The 20,200-nt window shown below is 47.5% G+C and overlaps 1 protein-coding gene across 1 annotated transcript in view; it reads left to right on the plus strand.

Moving 5' to 3' along the window:
• The window catches only part of ATP8B1 (ATPase phospholipid transporting 8B1), a 127,459-nt gene that overhangs the window by 77,004 nt on the left and 30,255 nt on the right, over positions 1 to 20,200 (plus strand). Inside the window, exons 3-15 of the mRNA XM_002713627.5 lie at positions 538 to 635; positions 1,726 to 1,839; positions 4,300 to 4,398; positions 4,512 to 4,573; positions 8,914 to 8,986; positions 9,108 to 9,178; positions 11,584 to 11,666; positions 11,767 to 11,925; positions 12,097 to 12,185; positions 13,929 to 14,119; positions 16,762 to 16,970; positions 18,676 to 18,719; positions 19,594 to 19,750. Coding sequence (XP_002713673.1) covers positions 538 to 635; positions 1,726 to 1,839; positions 4,300 to 4,398; positions 4,512 to 4,573; positions 8,914 to 8,986; positions 9,108 to 9,178; positions 11,584 to 11,666; positions 11,767 to 11,925; positions 12,097 to 12,185; positions 13,929 to 14,119; positions 16,762 to 16,970; positions 18,676 to 18,719; positions 19,594 to 19,750 — 1,449 coding nt within the window. The remainder of the gene's footprint in view (positions 1 to 537; positions 636 to 1,725; positions 1,840 to 4,299; positions 4,399 to 4,511; positions 4,574 to 8,913; positions 8,987 to 9,107; positions 9,179 to 11,583; positions 11,667 to 11,766; positions 11,926 to 12,096; positions 12,186 to 13,928; positions 14,120 to 16,761; positions 16,971 to 18,675; positions 18,720 to 19,593; positions 19,751 to 20,200) is intronic.

A 20,200-nucleotide genomic window follows, 5' to 3' on the forward strand; every position in this document is an offset into this window, starting at 1 on the left:
AATTCAGCTGTGACCTTCAGAGGGTTTTTGTTTGGATTTGCTTAGGTGAGGATTACTCTACCAGAATTCTCATGTTCTATGCACAGCTGGTCAAGTCCCAGCATGTTCATTAGTTTGCTAGCACCACTGAAACAAAATAACACACTGGATGGCTTAGCAGAAGGAAGCTTAGGGTATCAGATCTGGAGGCTGGAAGTCTGGGCGGACACCTCCCCAGGGCTGTGAGGGCAGGATCTTTGCCCCAGCACTCTTCTTAGCCTGTAGGTGGGCATGACTCCCCATGACTTCACATCGTCATCCCCCTGTCTCTGCCCGCATCCCCCGTTTGTGTAGGACATCAGTCAGGATGGATTAGGATCCACTCTGACGCCCGCCCTTTAACTTGAGTGCATCTGCCGTGACCATGTCTCCGAGGGTACACCCTGAGGTTTGAGGGGTTGGGACTTAAGCATATGCAACTGGAAAGGACAGAATTCAGCTCATAACAATGTACTTATTATTCTACTCACCGACTTTCTTCTCTTCCTTCTTCAAAAGATTGCACGTGGCAAGTCAAAGCAAATGATCGACAGTTCCACGAGCAACCTCATTTTATGACCACGAAGTTCTTTTGTATCAAGGAGAGCAAATATGCAGTAAGTGGACTCCCAGATTATTTTTATTAAAACCGAGTGTTTTCCAGCCGCCATCGGGTTCACCACCTTCGTGCTTTTTTGCCTGCCTTGCAAGGTGCTCACTAGCCTGGGGCTGTTGGCAATCGTTAGTTCTGCAAAATGAAATTTTTATTGAAGTTTAACTACACTGAAGGTGGGCAGGAGTGATTTAAAGCAGGATTTTGTACATTAAAATTTTCCCTGTGTGTGTGCAAAGCTCTCCAAAATGCTCATGTAAGAATGAACAGTGTGATACAGAAGCCTTATGCTTGAAAGTAATAAATTACAAAGAATCCCTCGTAAGTGTGGGCTTCAGCGTTAATTCCCTTGAGCTACTGAAACAAGGCATGACATAAAACAACAGACATCTACTCCTTCACAGTTCAGGGGCCTGGAAATCTGAAACCAAGGTGGCAGCAGGGTTGGCTCCTCCTGGGGTCATGCCTCTCCTCCAGCCCCTTGGTGGCCAGCAGTCTTTGGCTTGAACACACGTCACTCCCATTTCTTCACATGGCCTCCTCCCTGTGTGTGTCTGGGTCCACCTTCCCCTTCTGCAAGGACACTAACCACTAGGTTAGGATTCACTGGAATCCAGCACGACTTCACCTTGATTATATCTCAAAGGCCCTATTTCCAAACAAGGTCCCATGCGCAGGTCAACTGACCCTGTCTTTGGGAGGACACAGTTGGACTCACAGCAATGTCTTACTGTTTCTTACATGGTAGCACTCATCCTTCCTTAAGTAAAAGTGCCCCTGTCCCTGCTTTGCTCATAGTGACAGCTACCTTTGCCCTGTTTTCCAAGAGATTCTGATGGATTGAGGCACCGACAGCAGTGGCCACGTAGTCACGGCCTCATGCCTGTATCCTGTTACTGTCTGACGTGAGACTCTCCAGCAGTCACTTTGAAGACTGGATGGGATGAAGAGCTTAGAAGAAACCTCAGCATCTTTCTGACGGACAGATTAGGTCCCTGTGCTGTGGGCCATGGGGTGTAGTGATTTTTGCAGAAGTGTGGACGTTGGCATAACCGGGTGACATTGATGCGTGATGTTTTTGCTTTTTCCAACAGAATAATGCAATTAAAACATACAAGTACAACGCACTGACCTTCCTACCAATGAATTTGTTTGAACAGTTTAAGCGAGCAGCCAATTTCTATTTCCTGATCCTTCTTATCTTACAGGTAATGCCCTTTGCTATCTTAAATCTGTCGTGAATTATGATGGCTCCCTAACAGGGGAGTTGTGGGCATAAGGAAGATGCATGACCTTGGAAGTGTTTCTGTGGACAGCAGGGTCTGTAGGTGTGCAGGACCAGCTCAGCCAGTGTTAGATGAACAGGGAAAGGGGGGGAATGGAAATAAATTCTGAGTCTATATATTTTCAACTCAATTTCATACTTGTACTGGTGTGAGTATTAAAACTGGTATTTTTGAACTGAATAAAATTGAAATCTTCAATTATATTTGTAAAATACGTGCATCATAAATTAAACCTGACTTTGGTGATTTCCTTCACATTTGTACTTAGATGCCTAATTTCTGCAAGAATATTGTTCATTTTTCTTGATGTTTTGGTGAGCTGTTTTACATTGGAAAAGGCCTACTTTTCCTGAGTGTTTTTCTTATTGTGGTAAAGGATTTACTTATCTGGAGAGTATGGCTTTCATCTGCATAGGAAACATTGCCCTAATTAGTGCTCAGGGTCCACACTTTGTACTGATATGCAGATCAGATATGTACTGATCCACTTTGCTCCATCAGATTCTTTTTTTTTTTTTTTTTTGACAGGCAGAGTTAGACAGAGAGAGAAATAGAGAAAGGTCTTCCTTTTTCCACTGGTTCACCCCCCCAAGTGGCCGCTACGGCCGGCATGTTGCAGCTGGCGTGCTGCGCTGATCCAAAGCCAGGAGCCAGGTGCTTCTCCTGGTCTCCCATGTGGGTGCAGGGCCCAAGGACCTGGGCCATCCTCCACTGCACTCCCAGGCCACAGCAGAAAGCTGGACTGGAAGAGGAACAACCGGGACAGAATCTGGTGCCCTGACCGGGACTAGAATCCGGTGTGCCGGCGCTGCAGGCGGAGGATTAGCCTAGTGAGCCGCGGCGCCAGCCCCATCAGATTCTTTACATCAAGCATAGGATTTGGAAGATAGACCCACCTGCAGGTATAACCTTAATGCTTATGAAAATGGTACCGTGTGTGTCTGGGTGGGGATGGAGGATATCTGGAGTGGTGGAGGGAAGTGGGAGAGAAGACACTGGACAGTAGACACCTAACGGCCTTGGTAGCGTTCAAGACCTGCAGTTCCAACACCTGCATCCCGCATCAGAGTACCTGGCTTTGATTCCCGTCTCTGACTCCCGACTCCAGCGTGCTGCTAATGTAGACTAGGAGGTAGCAGTGATGGCCCCCGTGTTGGGTTCCTCCCACCCATATAGGAAAACTGGCCCAATCCCGACCATTGTGGGCATTTTGGGAGTGAGCCAACAGATCGGGGAGCGTTCTCTCTCTCTCTCTCTCTCTCTCTCTCTCTCTCTCTCTCTCTCCATCTCTCTCTCTCTCTTGCTCTGTCAAATTTTTTTTTTTTTTTTTTAGAAAAAAACTCCCTGCTGACTTGACAGTAGAGAGGATAGTCCTGTCACCAGCAGGGGCATTTTGACGGGCATGTGAGGATTATGAGGTACTGCTGAGAGGTGTGTGGGCTCCTTGTCCCTTACTTCCACACAGTCACAGTGTTGTGGGCAGTGAGCTGTCTGTCCCCTAACAGCATCGCACTTCTCTTCTCGTAAGGTGCGGCAATCCAAATCAGGGTCATAGTGATGACCCCAGGCAGTCCTTGACCTGAATTATCATTTCACTTAATTCTTGAACCCTACAAGGTAGGTAGTAGGTAGCACTGCATACCTTCCATTCTGCAGAGGAGAACTGAGGCCCAGTGAGGGGCCATGCCTTGGGTAAAGTCACAGCACCTGTAGGTGGCAGAGCTAGGCAAGACTTGCATCCAGGAGTTTGATTCCAAAACCTATCATTTAGCCACTACATTATGTGACGAGGTGATCCGTCAGAATGGTTACATGAAATCTTTATTAAGCTTTTCAATTTCCCATTCAAATCAGGAGGCTGTCTTGATGGAGCTGAGGCTTCCCGTAGGGCCAGCCCCTTTCTTGGCTGTGCCAATAGCAATGCCCCGAAAGGAAGCACCTTCTTCCAGTGCCCCCAAGATGCCCTACCTGGTTGCTAGCTTTCAGAGGCAGTCACTGCCTACTGCCGGCCTTGCCTCCATCGTGGGTCCCCCAGAAACCACTGGCTGAGCCACCCACAGTGTAGATGCACTGCATAGAAGTTAAAGGATTAATCCCCCCTCAGGCATTCTTAGCTAATGATGATTGTCATAAAGAGCTTAGAACAGAGGTTGTAATGAGACAGTTTCAGGAGCCACCGTCCTCTGGGCTGTGTTCCAGGTGGCCGGGAGCTAGACAGAGACACCAGAAGGAGGTCGATTGTGTGCTTAAATGCCTTTTCCTTCAGGACCTGTGGGCTGTAGACTTGGTGGGTTAGACTTAGAATGAACGAGTTTAAGTAAACAGCTGTGGATGTGTGTATATATATATATATATATATATATGCCTTTTTCTTTCTCTTAGGCAATTCCTCAAATCTCTACCCTGGCATGGTACACTACACTCGTGCCCCTGCTTCTGGTGCTGGGCATCACGGCAATCAAAGACCTGGTGGACGATGTGGTAAGGATTTCGCATGCCACTTCCTACGCACTACTTGGAGCTTGCTTTAGGTTGGCATCAATATCTTACACAGCAAGATGAGTAAACACCATCTCCTCATCTCCTTTCTAAAGGCTCGCCATAAAATGGATAAGGAGATCAACAATCGGACGTGTGAAGTCATTAAGGATGGCAGGTACTGTGCCTTTAATCTGTAACTCAAGTACAGGGAAATAGGTATATTGCAGAAATGTCTAGAAACATACTGAGAGACAACTGTTAGAAGTCTACCAGTACATAACTTTTTCATTACAAAGGGTTTCCGTGCAGAGACAGTGCCTCCCCTTGGTGGTTCTGATGCCCTACCCACATTGGATGCTAGCTGGTTGCCTGATTGCACTCTGTGTTATCAGCACATCTGACGTCTACACAATGCCCATCACCCTCTAATGTGTCGCTCTTATCTTTGCCATTCCCAAACTTAGCCGCCTCAGAGCTTTGCTTTGGTCTTATCTGCAGTTTTGCCTTCTATGGTTTCAGTTACTCATGGTCAAGTCTGGTCCAAAAATATTCAAGGGAATATTCCAGAATTCATTCATAATTTTAATCTGGGTGCCATTGTCAGTAGCGTGATGAACTCTCGCTCTGTCCCTCTCCACCCCATGAGCAAAGTGACTCATCCCTTTTTTCATGTATCCACTGTATACACTACCCACCCATTAGTCATTCTGTGACTACCTTGGTTATCAGGTGAACCTTCCTGGAATCAGAGTTTTTGTGCTCCAGTCGCCCTAACTTTGCTCATCATGGCCCCAAGGCACGAGAGTAGTGATAAGGCAACTCCTGTATGAGAAAGAAAACCTGTGGAGGGCTTCCACGGGAGGTTATCTCCCATCAACCCAAGAGCGGTGAAGACAGTACAAAAAGATATTTTCAGAGAGAGACCATATTCACGTAACTTGTGTTAGAGTGTATTGTTAAAATTGTTCTATTATCATTAGTTATTAGTAGTCTGTACTGTGCCAAATTTATAAATTAAGCTTTTTTATAGATATGTATGTGTAGGACAGACCCAAAACTACAGGTTTAGTACTGTGTTTCCAGGCATCCACAGGGGGGCCTTGGGGTGTCTCCCCATGGATTGGGGGGCTACTCTATGTTTAGACACCTCCCCAGTGCTCCAGCTATTCCCTGCATTTTCAGAGGAATTTTCTCTCTCTCTCTTTTTTTTTAAGATTTATTTATTTGAAAGTCAGAGTTACACAGAGAGAGGAGAGGCAGAGAGAGACAGAGGTCTTCCATCTGCTGGTTCACTCCCCAATTGGCCACAACAGCCAGAGCTGTGCCAATCTGAAGCCAGGAGCCAGGAGCTTCCTCTGGGTCTTCCCATGCAGGTGCAAGGGCCCAAGCACTTGGGCCATCTTTTGCTGCTTTCCCAGGCCATAGCAGAGAGCTGGATCAGAAGAGGAGCAGCCAGGACTTGAACTGGAGCCCATACGGGATGCTGGCACTGTAGGTGGCAGCTTTACCCGCTATGCCACAGCACTGGCCCCTCTCGTCTTTTTTATTTTGATGTGCATTTTATTAGAATCATCTGTGTGGGTGTCTCACGGGCACTATTCTGCATTCCTCGTGCAGAAAATGCTTAATGAATGTGTGAAATTAATGTCAATTGTGAGCAAAGTACCAGCTCAGTCATCAGTAATGAGTGCATTTTTGAGCAAAAGCTTCAAGGTCAAACTGCAAACTCAGGTGCTGAAAATGACTAAAACCCAATTCAAACACTTTTGAAATGTCAACACAAAGGAAAATAACCTGATTTACTGTCACACTTCCCCCAGTGTCTAATGCATAAATAAATGGCACCAACCTATAAATATCTATTTGCAAGGCTTTTTCCCTTGCAGGTGAATGGCTTCTATTCCAGAGGCCACTTTCCTCTCATTTACTCAACACTGTGACTGGTGGTGGGAGGCTCGGTTTAGCCTCCAAGTGGCTGACCTAGCCAAAGAAGACTGGTTTGAGTTGCCTTGGATTTGGGAGTTGGGGTCCATGTCCCGCAGGGCTGTGGCCCCAGCAACCCTATGGTGGATCAGACCATTTAGAGCTTGGCCATCAGTGGGGCAGGACACAGAGGACCTTCTCAGGGACGTTGGAATGTCACAGTACCCCCAAAAAGCTATGACGAGAAAGGGTTGACTCATCCATTTGCAATGTGAAACTCACGCACAAATTCCTAATTGACAATTTTAGAGGTACTGAAATGCAAAACAGCTACAATGTCTTTTATTGAAAAAATAAGCCAATTTTTTTTAATCCTGGGGTTCAGAATTGTGTGCTAAATTCTTATAGGAGAAACTGGAGCACAAGCAGATATTTTAAATCTATTTTGTTCATAAATGAATGGGAGACAAATGGAATTAAGATAACATTAATTTTGGTACAACAAAATTTGAAATCCAAACATAGTTTTTTTCATAACATGCATTTTTCTATGAACTTTTTGAGAACACTACAATGCATGCATTTCAAATTTTTTGCACTAAAATAAACCTGTATTTTTGCTTAGATTTTATTTATTTATTTGAAAGTCAGAGCTAGAGATAGGAGAAGAGACACAGAGAGAGGTCTTCCATCTGCTGGTTCACTCCCCAGATGGTTGCAATGGCCAGAGCTGGGCCAGGCTGAAGCCAGGAGCCTGTCAGAACAGAACAGTGAACTTGAACCACAGGCCAACTCCCCAGTTCATGGGACTTCCCGAGTGGGTGTTTGTGGGGCCTGTCAAAGGCCGTCCTTGGGAGAGTGTGTCCCTGCCTGCCCCTGCATGCCCAGCACAGTGGCTGAGCCATGCCACATACCAGGGCTGAGGCTGCCACTTCCTTCCCGAATAAAATTAATTTATTTATTTGGAATTTAAAGAGAAAGGCAGATCTTCCATCTGCTGATTCACTCCCCAAATGGCCAGAGCTGTGTCTATCCAAAGGCAAGAGCCAGGAGCTTCTTCCAGGTCTCTTACACGGGTGCAGGGGCCCTAGCTCTTGGGCCATCTTCCACTGCTTTCTCAGGCACATTAGCAGGGAGCTGGACCCGAAGTGGAGCAACTGAGACACGAACCAGCGCCCTTATGGGGGGAGGGGGGGTGCTTGCGCAGCAGGAGGCAGCTTTACTCGGTAAATCACAGCACTGGTCCCAGTAAACATCTTTTAATTCTGTTTTCCGTAAAGTTTTTGAAGTTTTCTCATATTGTGTGTCAATTGAAAAAAAAAAACACACCTTTTTTTTTAATTTTTTTTTATTTTTTTTTTTATTTTTGACAGGCAGAGTGGACAGTGAGAGAGAGAGACAGAGAGAAAGGTCTTCCTTTGCCGTTGGTTCACCCTCCAATGGCCGCCGCGGCCGGTGCGCTGCGGCCGGCGCACCGCGCTGATCCGATGGCAGGAGCCAGGAGCCTGGTGCTTTTCCTGGTCTCCCATGGGGTGCAGGGCCCAAGCACCTGGGCCATCCTCCACTGCACTCCCTGGCCACAGCAGAGAGCTGGCCTGGAAGAGGGGCAACCGGGACAGAATCCGGCGCCCCGACCGGGACTAGAACCCGGTGTGCCGGCGCCGCTAGGCGGAGGATTAGCCTAGTGAGCCGCGGCGCCGGCCCAAAAAAACACCTTTTTAAATATCATTGCTGTCATTGTTGCTAAGGAATCATGATTCTTTTTTGTAAAATATTATTTATTTGAAAGTCAGAATTACAAAGAGAGGAGAGGCAGAGAGAGAGAGAGGTCTTCCATCTGCTAGTTCACTCCCCGGTTTGCTGTAATAGCTGGAGCTGTGTTGATTCAAAACCAGGAGCCAGGAGCTTCTTCTGGGTCTCTCACATAGGTGCAGGGGTCCAAGGACTTGGGCCATCTTCTACTGATTTCCCAGGCCGTAGGAGAGAGCTGGATAGGAAGTGGAGCAGCTGGGACTCCAATCGGTGCCCATGTGAGATGCTGGCACTGCAGGCAGCAGCTTTACCCACTATGCCACAGTGCTGGCCCCAGAAATTATGATTATTATAACCACTTAATAAAGTTCCATTATTAAAAGGAAAAACAGTGAACTTAGAGCAAATTTTTCCCTGTGACTTACACATTTTCCAGAATCTTTGACAACCATAAAGAACAATCATTCTCTGACCTGTAACTTAGAAAAACATTCAAGGGGTGGGCATTGTAGGTTAAGGCATAGCTTAACCTACTCCCATATTGGAGTGCCCGGTTTGAGTCCCGGCTACTCCACTTCCAATTCAACTTCCTACTAATGCAGATTATGGCTCAAGCGTTCGATCTTCTGCCACCCACATGGGAGACCTGGATGGAGTTCCGGGCTCCTGGTTTCAGCTTGGCCCAGCCTTGGCTGCTGCAGACATTTGGGGAGTGAGCCAGAAAAGTGAACCAATCAATCTGTGTGTGTGTGTGTGTGTGTGTGACTCTACCTTTCAAGTAGATGAAAATAAATAAATGCTTTTAAAAACCAAACAACTATTATTACTTGTAATACTTAGGTTCAAAGTTGCCAAGTGGAAAGATATTCAAGTTGGAGACGTCATCCGCCTGAAAAAGAATGATTTTGTTCCCGTAAGTGCACAAGCGCCACCTCTTCCACTCCTCGTCCTCCCCCTGGCCCAGTGCCCGGCTGGCCCCGTGCCCGGCTGGCCCCAGGGGTCTCTGTGTTACTGGTGTGTTCTGTCTTGCACAGGCTGACATTCTGCTGCTGTCCAGCTCTGAGCCCAACAGCCTCTGCTACGTGGAAACAGCGGAACTGGACGGGTGAGTGTGTCTCTGAAAGCCCGTTTGAAAGCCGGCCTTTGTAGGAGCATTCATGATGTTGAAATCTGCTCACTCCAGACAAGAAGCCCTGAGATCCACCCTTGCCTCTGCCCCCTGGCGGCTGCCCAGTGGTGTCTGGGTGACTGACTTCCCCTTCCATCACAGGGAGTGCTTAAGCTTGCCTTTCTGCGCCTCTCTGGGAAGGTGCAAGATCAATCAGGAGGGTGTAGGCTGGAGCCTGCTCCAAACCACTTGGAATAACTACAAAGCAGCAAGAATGACTGACGATCCTATTGTCTGCTTCACAGAACAGAGCAGATTTTCAGGTCTTTGCCAGTAGGCAATTTTACATTGTTTCTTTGTTGGTTTTGGTTATTATGCTACCGGCAAAGCAAGGATAAGATTCTGGTTTTGACCAGTTCTCAACACATCGATTGAGTGCTTCTGAAATGGTAGACCCTTTACGTGTTAGTTTATTTAAATCTTCTGAAAATATCATGCAGCAAGTGTTGTTTCTACCTCAACATGGCCCAGGAGGAGAGGGCGCCCTGCAGGTGCAGCTGCCTGCCCACGATCCCCAGTAAGAGGCGGGCAGGACCCTGCTCCCTGTTCTGCTTCCTGCACGCCACACTTGCACCTGCTGCTGGGCAGACAGCTGAAACCATGTAGGTGAAAGCAAGGTCTTGCCTGCCTAGGGAGCCACCTGCTGATGACTCGATCTCAAGTATAAGACAGCTATCATTGCCATCAGTGAGACAGTCTGTGGCTTCACAAAGATAGGAAATCCTCACATGCCTGTCAGAACTCCTCAGATCATGGGACTTCCCGAGTGGGTGTTTGTGGAGCCTGTCAAAGGCTGTCCTTGGGAGAGTGTGTCCCTGCCTGCCCCTGCATGCCCAGCACAGGTGGCTGAGCCATGCCACATACCAGGGCTGAAGCTGCCACTTCCTTCCCAAATAGAATCATCTTTAAAAAAAAAAAAAAAGATTATTTATAAGACAGAGTTGCAGTGAGAGAGACAGATCTTCCATCTGCTGATTCACTCCCCAAACGGCCACAATGGCCAGAGCTGGGCCAACCCAAAGCCAGGAACCAAGAGCTTCTTCCAGTTCTCCCACATGGGTGCAGGGGCCCAAGGACTTGGGCCGTCTTCTGCTGCTTTCTCAGGTGCATTAGCAAGGAGCTAGATTGGAAGTGGAACAACTGGGACACAACTGGCACCTGTATTGGATGCCGGTACTGCGGGCTGCACCTTTTCCTGCTACACCACAGTGCCAGTCCCATAAAATTGTCTTTCAGACCTGAGATCCTGTTGTTTGCACTGGAAAATAATAAGTTGACAATAGGCAAAACAGAATGCCTGTATTAAATATGTCTTATAGAATCATTTTAGTGATTAAACATTAGAAGGTGTATTTCTGGCTGGTGCCGCAAATCAATAGACTAATCCTCTGCCTGCGGCACCGGCACCCCGGGTTCTAGTTCCGGTCGGGGCGCCGGATTCTGTCCCGGTTGCCCCTCTTCCAGGCCAGCTCTCTGCTGTGGCCCAGGAGGGCAGTGGAGGATGGCCCAAGTGCTTGGGCCATGTACCCGCATGGGAGACCAGGAGAAGCACCTGGCTCCTGGCTTCGGATCAGCACGGTGTGCCAGCCATTGGAGGGTGAACCAACGGAAAAAAGGAAGACCTTTCTCTCTGTCTTTCTCTCTCACTGTCCACTCTGCCTGTCAAAAATAAAATAAAAAAAATTTTAAAAAGGTGTATTTCCAAATATTGGCTTGGTAGCTCCAGTTGGGGTAGGGTGCCAGTGGGGAGGAGGCCCGTGGGTGGCCCGTCCCTACTGTCACAGTAGTCAACAGCAGAGGGCACTGACATCTCCCATTCAGGGATTTTTTTCCTAGTTCAGGAGATAAATTCATCCAAACCTATAGTTCCAAGGTGAACGGAGTTTGAAAATAGAAAAAGCTAATTTTTAAAGACTTGAATTTCAGATATACCTAATGTTACTTTGTGTGAGTTCCTTTATACTCCTTTTATTTAAAAGTTTTATTTATTTATTAGTAAGACACACACACACACACACGCACGCGCACACGTGCAGAGAGAGATTTCCCATCTGCTGGTTCACTCCCTAAATGCCCACAATACCAGGGCTGAAGCCAGGAACCCAGAAGCCCATGCAGGTCTCTTCCATGGCTATCAGGAACCCGAGTATGTAGGCCATCCCTGCTGCCTTCCGGGCACATTAGCAGGACGTTGGATCAGAAGTGGAGTCCAGACTCCATCCCAGGCACCCTTGTGGGTGTCCCAAGTGGTTGATCAGCCCACTGTGCTACAGTGCCTACTCCTGTGTTCCAACTTAAACTCCAAAATTTGCTCATTTAATTTTTGTTTCCTCTTCCTTTAGGGAAACCAATTTAAAGTTCAAAATGGCACTTGAAATCACAGACCAGTACCTCCAAAGAGAAGATACATTGGCAACATTTGATGGTTTGTATAAAACACCCCTAGTTTGATCTTGTCCCTATTTGATTAAAGCCAGAAAGATTCCATCCAATTGATTATGTGGATTGCATTTTTTTTTTCAAAGGTTTTATTGAATGTGAAGAACCCAATAACCGGCTGGATAAGTTCACAGGCACGCTGTTCTGGAGAAAAACCAGTTTTCCTTTGGATGCGGATAAAATTTTGCTACGTGGCTGTGTCATCAGGAACACGGACGTTGCCCACGGATTGGTCATTTTTGCAGGTACTTTCCGATCTTCTTGGGAAATGGCTCTGCCATCAGCATTTAAGCAGATGTAAGGGAGGGGATTGCTTTTCTGAATTTTCTCCACTGAAACCAAAGAAAGAGTAGCTTTACTGACCTGCTGGCGAACTGACTTCCCAACTGTTATCACACTGAATTTTCCATTTTTAGGTGCTGACACCAAGATAATGAAGAATAGTGGGAAGACCAGATTTAAAAGGACTAAAATTGATTACTTGATGAACTACATGGTTTACACGGTATTTGTTTATTTTCCCTTTTTAAGAGGCTAGACTGCTGTCGCTCTAATTTTGTTGTATGTTTTCATAATGCAAAGAGATCTTCCCTCTAAGATGGGATAGAAAAGTACTGCTCTTCGGAGAAGGAAAATTTCATTTGTAGGCTGTGGCCCTAGGTACTTTTGATGGCTGGAGAGAGTGACCTGGTAATAGTGGGGCTGGACTCTTGATTTGATTGATGTTAGTTTCTCATAGGGGTAGTTGTCTTAAAAGCAATTATTTTTGCCCAACATACACTGTATAAACCAAATATACAGCAAGGCTAAGCATAAGGTATAGCGGGGGTCCCCGAGACCATCCCTGGGGTTCAATGATTGAGCAGGAAAACTCATTGTACTCAGCATGTGATCGTACACACAGCTATGACTTATTCAGCCAGAGGATAAAAGCAGAATCAGCAGAAGACATGACGGGCAAGGTCCACAAGCTTTCAGTTCTCTCCTGGTGGAGTCGCACCCAAGTTTCCCCAGCCCGTGTGAAATACCATCAGCCAAGGATGCTCAGAAGGGACTCGACCCCTGGGAGCTTTCAGTGGGGGCTGGTCACACAGGCACCATCTGCCTGGCAGGCACCACAATTCCAGACCCCCCAAAGGAGTGCAGGTGGTCTCCGTAAGCCATGTTGTTTGCACCAAGTGAGGCACAGTGAGCCACTCTTAGCAGAGAATAAGAAATAAGGAACCAGAAACTCTCCCCAAATCTGGGTTTCCAGGAACCGGCCAAGGACGGGCCTCCCAAGCAGGTCCTGTAAGGACAGTGCTGTCAGGCCCGCTGCTTTTGCTCCCACACACAGGTGGCCCCGATTGTCTGCGGTCTCTCCACTTCCTAATGAAAACTGCATTTTCTAAATATTTAATTCCATTTGCATGCATTGAACCTTAGGGAATTGTGGCAGTTCCAACTCCTTAGTTGTGTGTATGTATTTGGAATCATATATAAGCAAGCGATTCATTTCAGAAACATCTTTTTATCCATCTGCTTTCACATTTCATAAGAATTTTATTGAACTTTGCACATTCATCTGTGGTGTCATCGTCATGGTCGTGACTGGAGTCCTCGCAAACAGCCCCTTGTCCCTATTCTGTGCCAAATATGCACTTTTGGAATCTGTGTCCAGAAACTTAAATTTGTCGCTGGAATTTTATTTCCAAATAACAAATACCACTAGGACAGCTGACTTTTTTTATTCCTTCTATAAATATTTATTCCTAATTTCCATAACATAATATTTACCTTACTGCTTCTTTAAGCATCTTGTACCTTCAGGAATAATTACCCAAATACAAGTGAAATTTCCCTGCCTTCTTTTTGGAAAGCTATTTGCATTAAACATCTTCTGTAAGCATCCCAATTTAGCATCACTAGGAATTGTTTCCTGGGATGGTAAGGTATCCTTCCCAATAGTGTGTTAGTGTGCAAAGTAAAACCAGTAGAGAAAATACCCTATTGTGTGCTAGTCCATAAGAATTTGAATGTAAGACACCACTTTCTCTTTTGAAAGATAATTTCGGGGATAAAACCTTATGTTGTGTGTGTGATGTAGGATAAATCAGTCAATCATAGGAACTTGCAAAGCATTTTGAAGGCATTGTTTTTATGTTAAGTATAATATTTTTACAGACCACTAAATTATAACATGTAAAATATTGAGTGAGGATATTAGCATCTATGAAATGCATAGCTCTGAGTGTTTTATGTCTTCTAGATCTTTGTTGTTCTCATCCTGCTTTCTGCTGGTCTGGCTATCGGCCATGCCTATTGGGAAGCCCAAGTCGGCAATTATTCATGGTACCTCTATGATGGGGAAAATGCTACACCCTCCTACCGCGGGTTCCTGAATTTCTGGGGCTACATCATCGTGCTTAACACCATGGTGCCCATCTCCCTGTATGTCAGGTAAGGCTGCCCTTTCTCTGACCTTTTGCCTTCAGGGAAGAATGTAGTCCATTTTACCAACTTAGCCCCTTTGTTTCTAGCAGCGACATTTCAAGAGTCATCAGGAACAAGTTAGAAGGTGATTTTCACTTCAGAGTGGAGGGTAATAGAGGCACACGAGGGGAACATTGAGTAACTACCCCGTGCCAGGCACCATCCGTCCTAGTGTCTGCATAGATAAGGCTGCCAAGGTTCAGAGGTCAAAGGTCAGGTGAAGATGTAGACTGTCGGGAAAGAACTTACTTTTCCTGTTCAGGAGCCTGCCTGCCACGCCCAGGCGGCTTGTAACTACTGCAGGGCTTCCTGGCCTCCGACTCAGTCACAGCAGGAGAGCAAGGGTCGGGTGCCCTTGTTTGCGATTCTTCTTCCTTTCAGATCCAAGTTCACTGTCACTGATCACTTGGATTGCAGGCTGCCTGCTAGGAGAGGGATATTCCCCTGGGTTCACCTCAGCAGCCACAGGCAGTTCTGAGCGCCCATAAGAGTAGCCCAGAGACATGGGATCTCACACGCACACACCTGCAATTAGCAGCAGTTACTGCATTTAATTTTATTATGTGTGCGTTTGTTTAATTTTTAATTTTATTACAGGTAGTTACTGTTGTTGTTTAGACGGGAAGGGAAGCCTGGGCAGACATCTGAGGCCAGCACTACCTTTGCCCAAGGAGCCATTTACCACACTGCTTATTTTGTTAAAAACTATCGATGTGTGTTGTAGAATAAATTGTGTGTACAGTTTGGAGTCTTAAAAACAGACAAAGGACTAATGCAATTCTCTTATTTCTCCTGGAAATGCCCTTTTATTTTGTGTTCTTTGAAAATGTTATAAATTTACTTAGGGTTTTTTTCCCTAGGTTTAAAAAAATAATGTTATTTATTCTCATTTGATTTGAAAGGCAGAGACATAAACAGATCTTCTGTCTACTGGTTCACTCTCCAAATGCCTCCAACAGCCAGGGCTGAGCCAGACTGGAGCCAGGAGCCAGGAGCCAGAAACTGCAGCCCGGTCTCCATGTGGGTTGCTGGAGCCCAAGCATTTGAGCCCTCACCTCCTGCCTCCTTAAGTGTGCATTAGCAGGAAGCTAGATGGGAAGCGGAGTAGCCAGGACTGGAACCAGGCACTCCAGGATGGGATGTGGGCCTCCGAAGCTGTGATTCAACTCTGCACCAAGTGCCTACCCCTAAAGATCCTTGTAAAGCCTGGGTCAGATCAAGTCATTCCAGATACTACTTCTGCTTTGTCAGAAACCCCATAGTGACTTCTCTGTCCCATTCAGAGAAAACTCCTGGAGACCATACAGCCAGGCCCAGGATGTGGTGTGCAGCCTTCTACCCTGAGCCCAGCTCCCACACGCCCACCCCTGTCCAGGTCTCCTGCCACTGCATGCCCCTCATCCCGCCCCGCCCCAGGGCCTTTAGACCGGCTCTTGTCTCTGCCCGGCACATTCTTCCCTAAGCACCCACGCGCTGCTCAGATATCACTGTATTCCCCTGGCCGCTTCTGGCTCGCTCTACCTGTGTCTGAACCGTCACTGTTCCTCCTGCTGGTCTCCATCCCCCTACCCTGCTTTGATCTTCCATGAGACCTTCCCCCATCTGAGGTGGTACCTATTTACTGGGTTTTCTGTTCCTGCTTCCACTCGCAAGGCAGCCTCCTTCCGTGCAGAGAGTCTGTCTTGTTCAGTGACGTCTGCTACATTGTAGGCACTTGGGAAATCTCTTTGGAAGGCAGAAAGGACAAGAGTAATTTTTCCATCAGTTTAACTTGTGATAAAGACATCCCTGGGCCACTTAACAGTGGCTAGTTGTGTAAATAGCTTCCTCACAGCCGAAATATATTTAAATCCCTATAGTTATAAAGCCAAGACTATCCTTTAGGCTGTCTCCTTTTGGATAATTTATAAGATGATAAAGATTCGAGGGAAAAAATGCTTTCTCACAGTGTGGGGGACCACGAGGCATGACTTCATTGCCCAAAGCCCCTTTGCCTTATCTGACAGCTCACGGGGTCTGTAGCCCCTGGGTACTGCAACTGGGGCAAAGGTAGACTCGACCATGCTGGGGGTCTCTGGACATGATAGGGAGTAGGGAGGACGTGATAGGGAGTAGGGAGCACCACGTGCTGCTGTTTTGAATGGGAGCTCCCTGAGGAACCCAGCACTGAGCGTAAAAATTAATTGCACAGGGTGCTTTCAGGCTGCTGGGACACCGCACCTTACGCTGCATAACGTATGGGCAGCTCAGATCTGTGGCTCATGGTTCCAGAGGCTGGAAGTCCCATGTAGAAGCAGCAGCAGGTGCAGTGTGTGGTGAGGGCTTGCTTGCTGCACTGGCCACTGCAGCAGCGCTGGGCGAGCTCTCTGGCGCCTGCGCTCAAAAGGCACACATCCCACCAGGCTTTAGGACCTGGTCACTTCCACAGGGCCCCACCTCAGTCTTGCTACCTGGGCGATCAGGTTTCAACTTGAACTTGGGGGAGACACTGGTGCTCAGACCATGGCAGAGGACAGCAGCTTGTCCCTGTAGGCAGAGGTGAGGCTAAGACCCACTTCCAGCCACTCACATCTGAGCACTGTTTGGAAAGGAACCCTTTCTCTTCCTAGCGTGGAAATCATTCGCCTTGGCCAGAGTCACTTCATCAACTGGGACCTGCAGATGTACTATGCTGAGAAGGACACCCCCGCCAAGGCCAGAACCACCACACTGAACGAGCAGCTCGGGCAGATCCACTACGTCTTCTCAGACAAAACCGGCACCCTCACGCAGAACATCATGACCTTCAAGAAGTGCTGCATCAACGGGCAGATCTACGGTGAGTGAACGCTGTCCCTCGCTCCCTGGGTGCCCGTGGGCGGCTGGCTGTGTGCAGGCAGCCATCGGTGTCCTCCTTCCGTGCCGAGTCCTGCTGCGGGCGGCCATTCCCCGGCGAATGCCGAAGCAGCACTGTGCGCAGCCTCATGCATACGTGCATAAGAGAGGCCCAGCCTCAGAAACAAGCACACAGCCCTCCAAATATTAAAAAGCAAATTGCCATTTGATCTAGTAACTCCCCACTTCTGGATATGCACTCTAAACAGTTAGAAACAGGGACGCGGGTATTTGTGCACCCATATTGATAGCAGCATTATTCACAAAAGCCAACAAGGTGGAAACAAGGGGCCGGTGCTGTGGCACAGCGGGTTAAAGCCATACCTACAGTGCCGGCATCCCATATGGGTGCTGGTTCAAGACCCAGCTGCTCCGCTTCTGATCCAGCTCTCTGCTGTGGCCTGGGAAAGCAGTGGAAGATGGCCCAAGTCCTTGGGCCCCTGCATCAGCGTGGCAGACCCAGAAGAAGCTCCTGGCTCCTGGTTTCGTATCAGCTCAGCTTTGGCTGTTGCCATCATTTGGGGAGTAAACCAGCAGATGGAAGACACCTCTCTCTCTCTCTCTCTCTCTCTCTCTCTCTGGCTCTCTCTCTGGCTCTACCTCTCACTGGCTCTACCTCTCTCTGTAACTCTCTTTCAAATAAGTAAAATAAATCTTTAAAAAAAAAAGAAAAAAAGGTGGAAGCAACCCAGGTGTCCCTCAGTAGTTGAATGGATAAACATTCCTGGGTAAGCGCGGTCTGCAGACCGTGGAGTGTGCATGCACTTCCTTTAAAGGCAGAAATGGACATACGCTGCAACCCAGGTGAACCCTGAGGCAGGGGGTTCGGGCAGGAAGCCAGGAACACAGACAAATGTTTGGTGAATCCACTGATACAAAGTACTTAGTGTCATCACATCCACAGAGGCAAAGTAGGATGGCGCTGGCTGGGGCTGAGGGGTAGAGGGAGGAGGAAGTTCTTATTTCCTAGGCACAGAGTTTCACTTGTGCCAGATACAATCAATTCTGGCGCTGGATGGTGGAGATGGCGCACAGCTGCGTGAGCGCACTCACTGACACCACGGCTGTGATGGTGGTGACTTATGTTATGGGCGTTTCTCCACAGTTTTTGAAAAAGATGATTTCCATCCAAATTTTCTGAAATGTGCTTTTGTAAACAGTATTGCAGCGGATGCTGTATTCAAGTACCCTAACTTTTAAATAAAGACAATCCAATGTTTGAAAAAAAAAAGGCAGTCATGCACTTGTTGTTTCCACTTGGAGAAAACTGTAGGCTATGGGTTCATCTGTGCGTCAGTGAGGACGCTGATGGGTGGGAGGAGGTGGCTCCCACCGGTGCTGGCCGTCCCTTCTGGTTAGGAGGATAAAGGCAGCATTTCAAAGGGCATGACTCAGGCCCCAGAGGGACAAGGACCAGTGTTTGAATGTCAGCAAACTTTAACAAGCCCAGAGTCAATATTTTAGCCTCTGCAATGCACGCTCTGTCAAACATTCTTACTTCCTCCCTTTCATTTACAACTCCTGAAAAATGTAAAAATGATTCTTAACTCCAGGACCATCCAAACAAGGGTCGTGACCCCCCCGGGAAGTTGAGGAGGGGGGTTCAGGACACACGGCGAGACTCAGTTTGTGTTCTGTTTCCTCCCCAGGAGACCATCGAGATGCTTCTCAGCACAGCCACAGCAAAATCGAGGTAAGTCCTTCAAGTTCAAGAATTCCTGGCTGGCGCTGCCATAGCTCACTAGGCTAATCCTCTGCCTGCGGCGCCGGCACACCGGGTTCTAGTCCCAGTCGGGGCGCTGGATTCTGTCCCGGTTGCCCCTCTTCCAGGCCAGCTCTCTGCTGTGGCCCGGGAGTGCAGTGGAGGATGGCCCAAGTGCTTGGGCCCTGTACCCCATGGGAGACCAGGATAAGCACCTGGCTCCTGCCTTCGGATCAGCGTGGTGCGCTGGCCATAGTGGCCATTGAGGGGTGAACCAACGGAAAAAAAGGAAGACCTTTCTCTCTGTCTCTCTCTCTCACTGCCCACTCTGCCTGTCAAAAAAATAAATTAAAAAAATTGCTGGGGATGCTGGGGAAGTCGAGGTCTCTGCAGGCCCATGCTCCTGAGATTTCTTGGCTTCAGAAAGACCCTTGTGTCTTATAGATGGACAGACACAGTCCCTGCCCTGCTGCTGTCACACGGCCTGCTCCCTGTGTGTATCCGTGACCACATTTCACTCTCTTTATAAGGACACCAGTCATTGGATTAGGATCCAGTCCAGCCCAGTTTGTCCTCAGTTTACCTTGATTATATCTCCAAAGTCCCTATTTGCAAATAAGGTCATACTTGCAGGTACCAGAGGTTAGGACTTCAACAGATCTCTTGGGGACACACAATTCAATGAACCAAATGGCACCTTTTGTGTTTAAGACAGAAGAAAGCTGTTTTACTGTTAAATCAAGAAGGTCCTAAAATCCTAGGGTGACTTTCCATAATTGGCTTTAAAGAAAAGTTCACAGCAATTGCTGTGCTGGAATTATCCATTGAAAACTCACACTTTCTTTCCCTTCTCCCTTTCTTTCAGCAAGTTGATTTTAGCTGGAATACATTTGCTGATGGGAAGTTTGTGTTTCACGACCATTATCTTATTGAGCAAATCCAGTCAGGCAAAGAACCAGAAGTGCGGCAGTTCTTCTTCTTGCTTGCGGTGTGCCACACGGTCATGGTGGAGAGAACCGACGGTGAGTATCTCCCTGGTGTCTCAGCTGCCGGAGACCAGCTTTTCGCTTCCAGGTGACGCGTGCTGGGACTCCCATGGGTTATCAGTCATGCACATGACAGACCTTTCTCGCATTAACTCCAGCAGAGACTGGTCAGTCCCTACCACCAGACGGTTTAGCAAGGCATGATACAAGAGCTCTGGTGATAGCTCCGATGTGTTGATCCCCTTGTAAATAAAATTTTATCATCAAAAGAAATGGCTAGCTCTTGAATTATGATGGAGGAGTCAAAATCCTTCCACCACCTTAGTATTTAACGTTTGTTGTGAGTGAAAAGTCAAATCCTGTCTATGTCCTAAGTGGACTTGAAGCTTGTCTGCAAACTCATTTAAGACGTCGGCTTTTATTTGCTAGATTTGGGTATGTGCTGGGTTTGAAGTGATGTCAGCCAACACCTGCCCTTGTCATTTG

The sequence above is a fragment of the Oryctolagus cuniculus genome, chromosome 10 (genome assembly GCF_964237555.1).
Source record: "Oryctolagus cuniculus chromosome 10, mOryCun1.1, whole genome shotgun sequence".
Classification (NCBI taxonomy): domain Eukaryota; kingdom Metazoa; phylum Chordata; class Mammalia; order Lagomorpha; family Leporidae; genus Oryctolagus; species Oryctolagus cuniculus.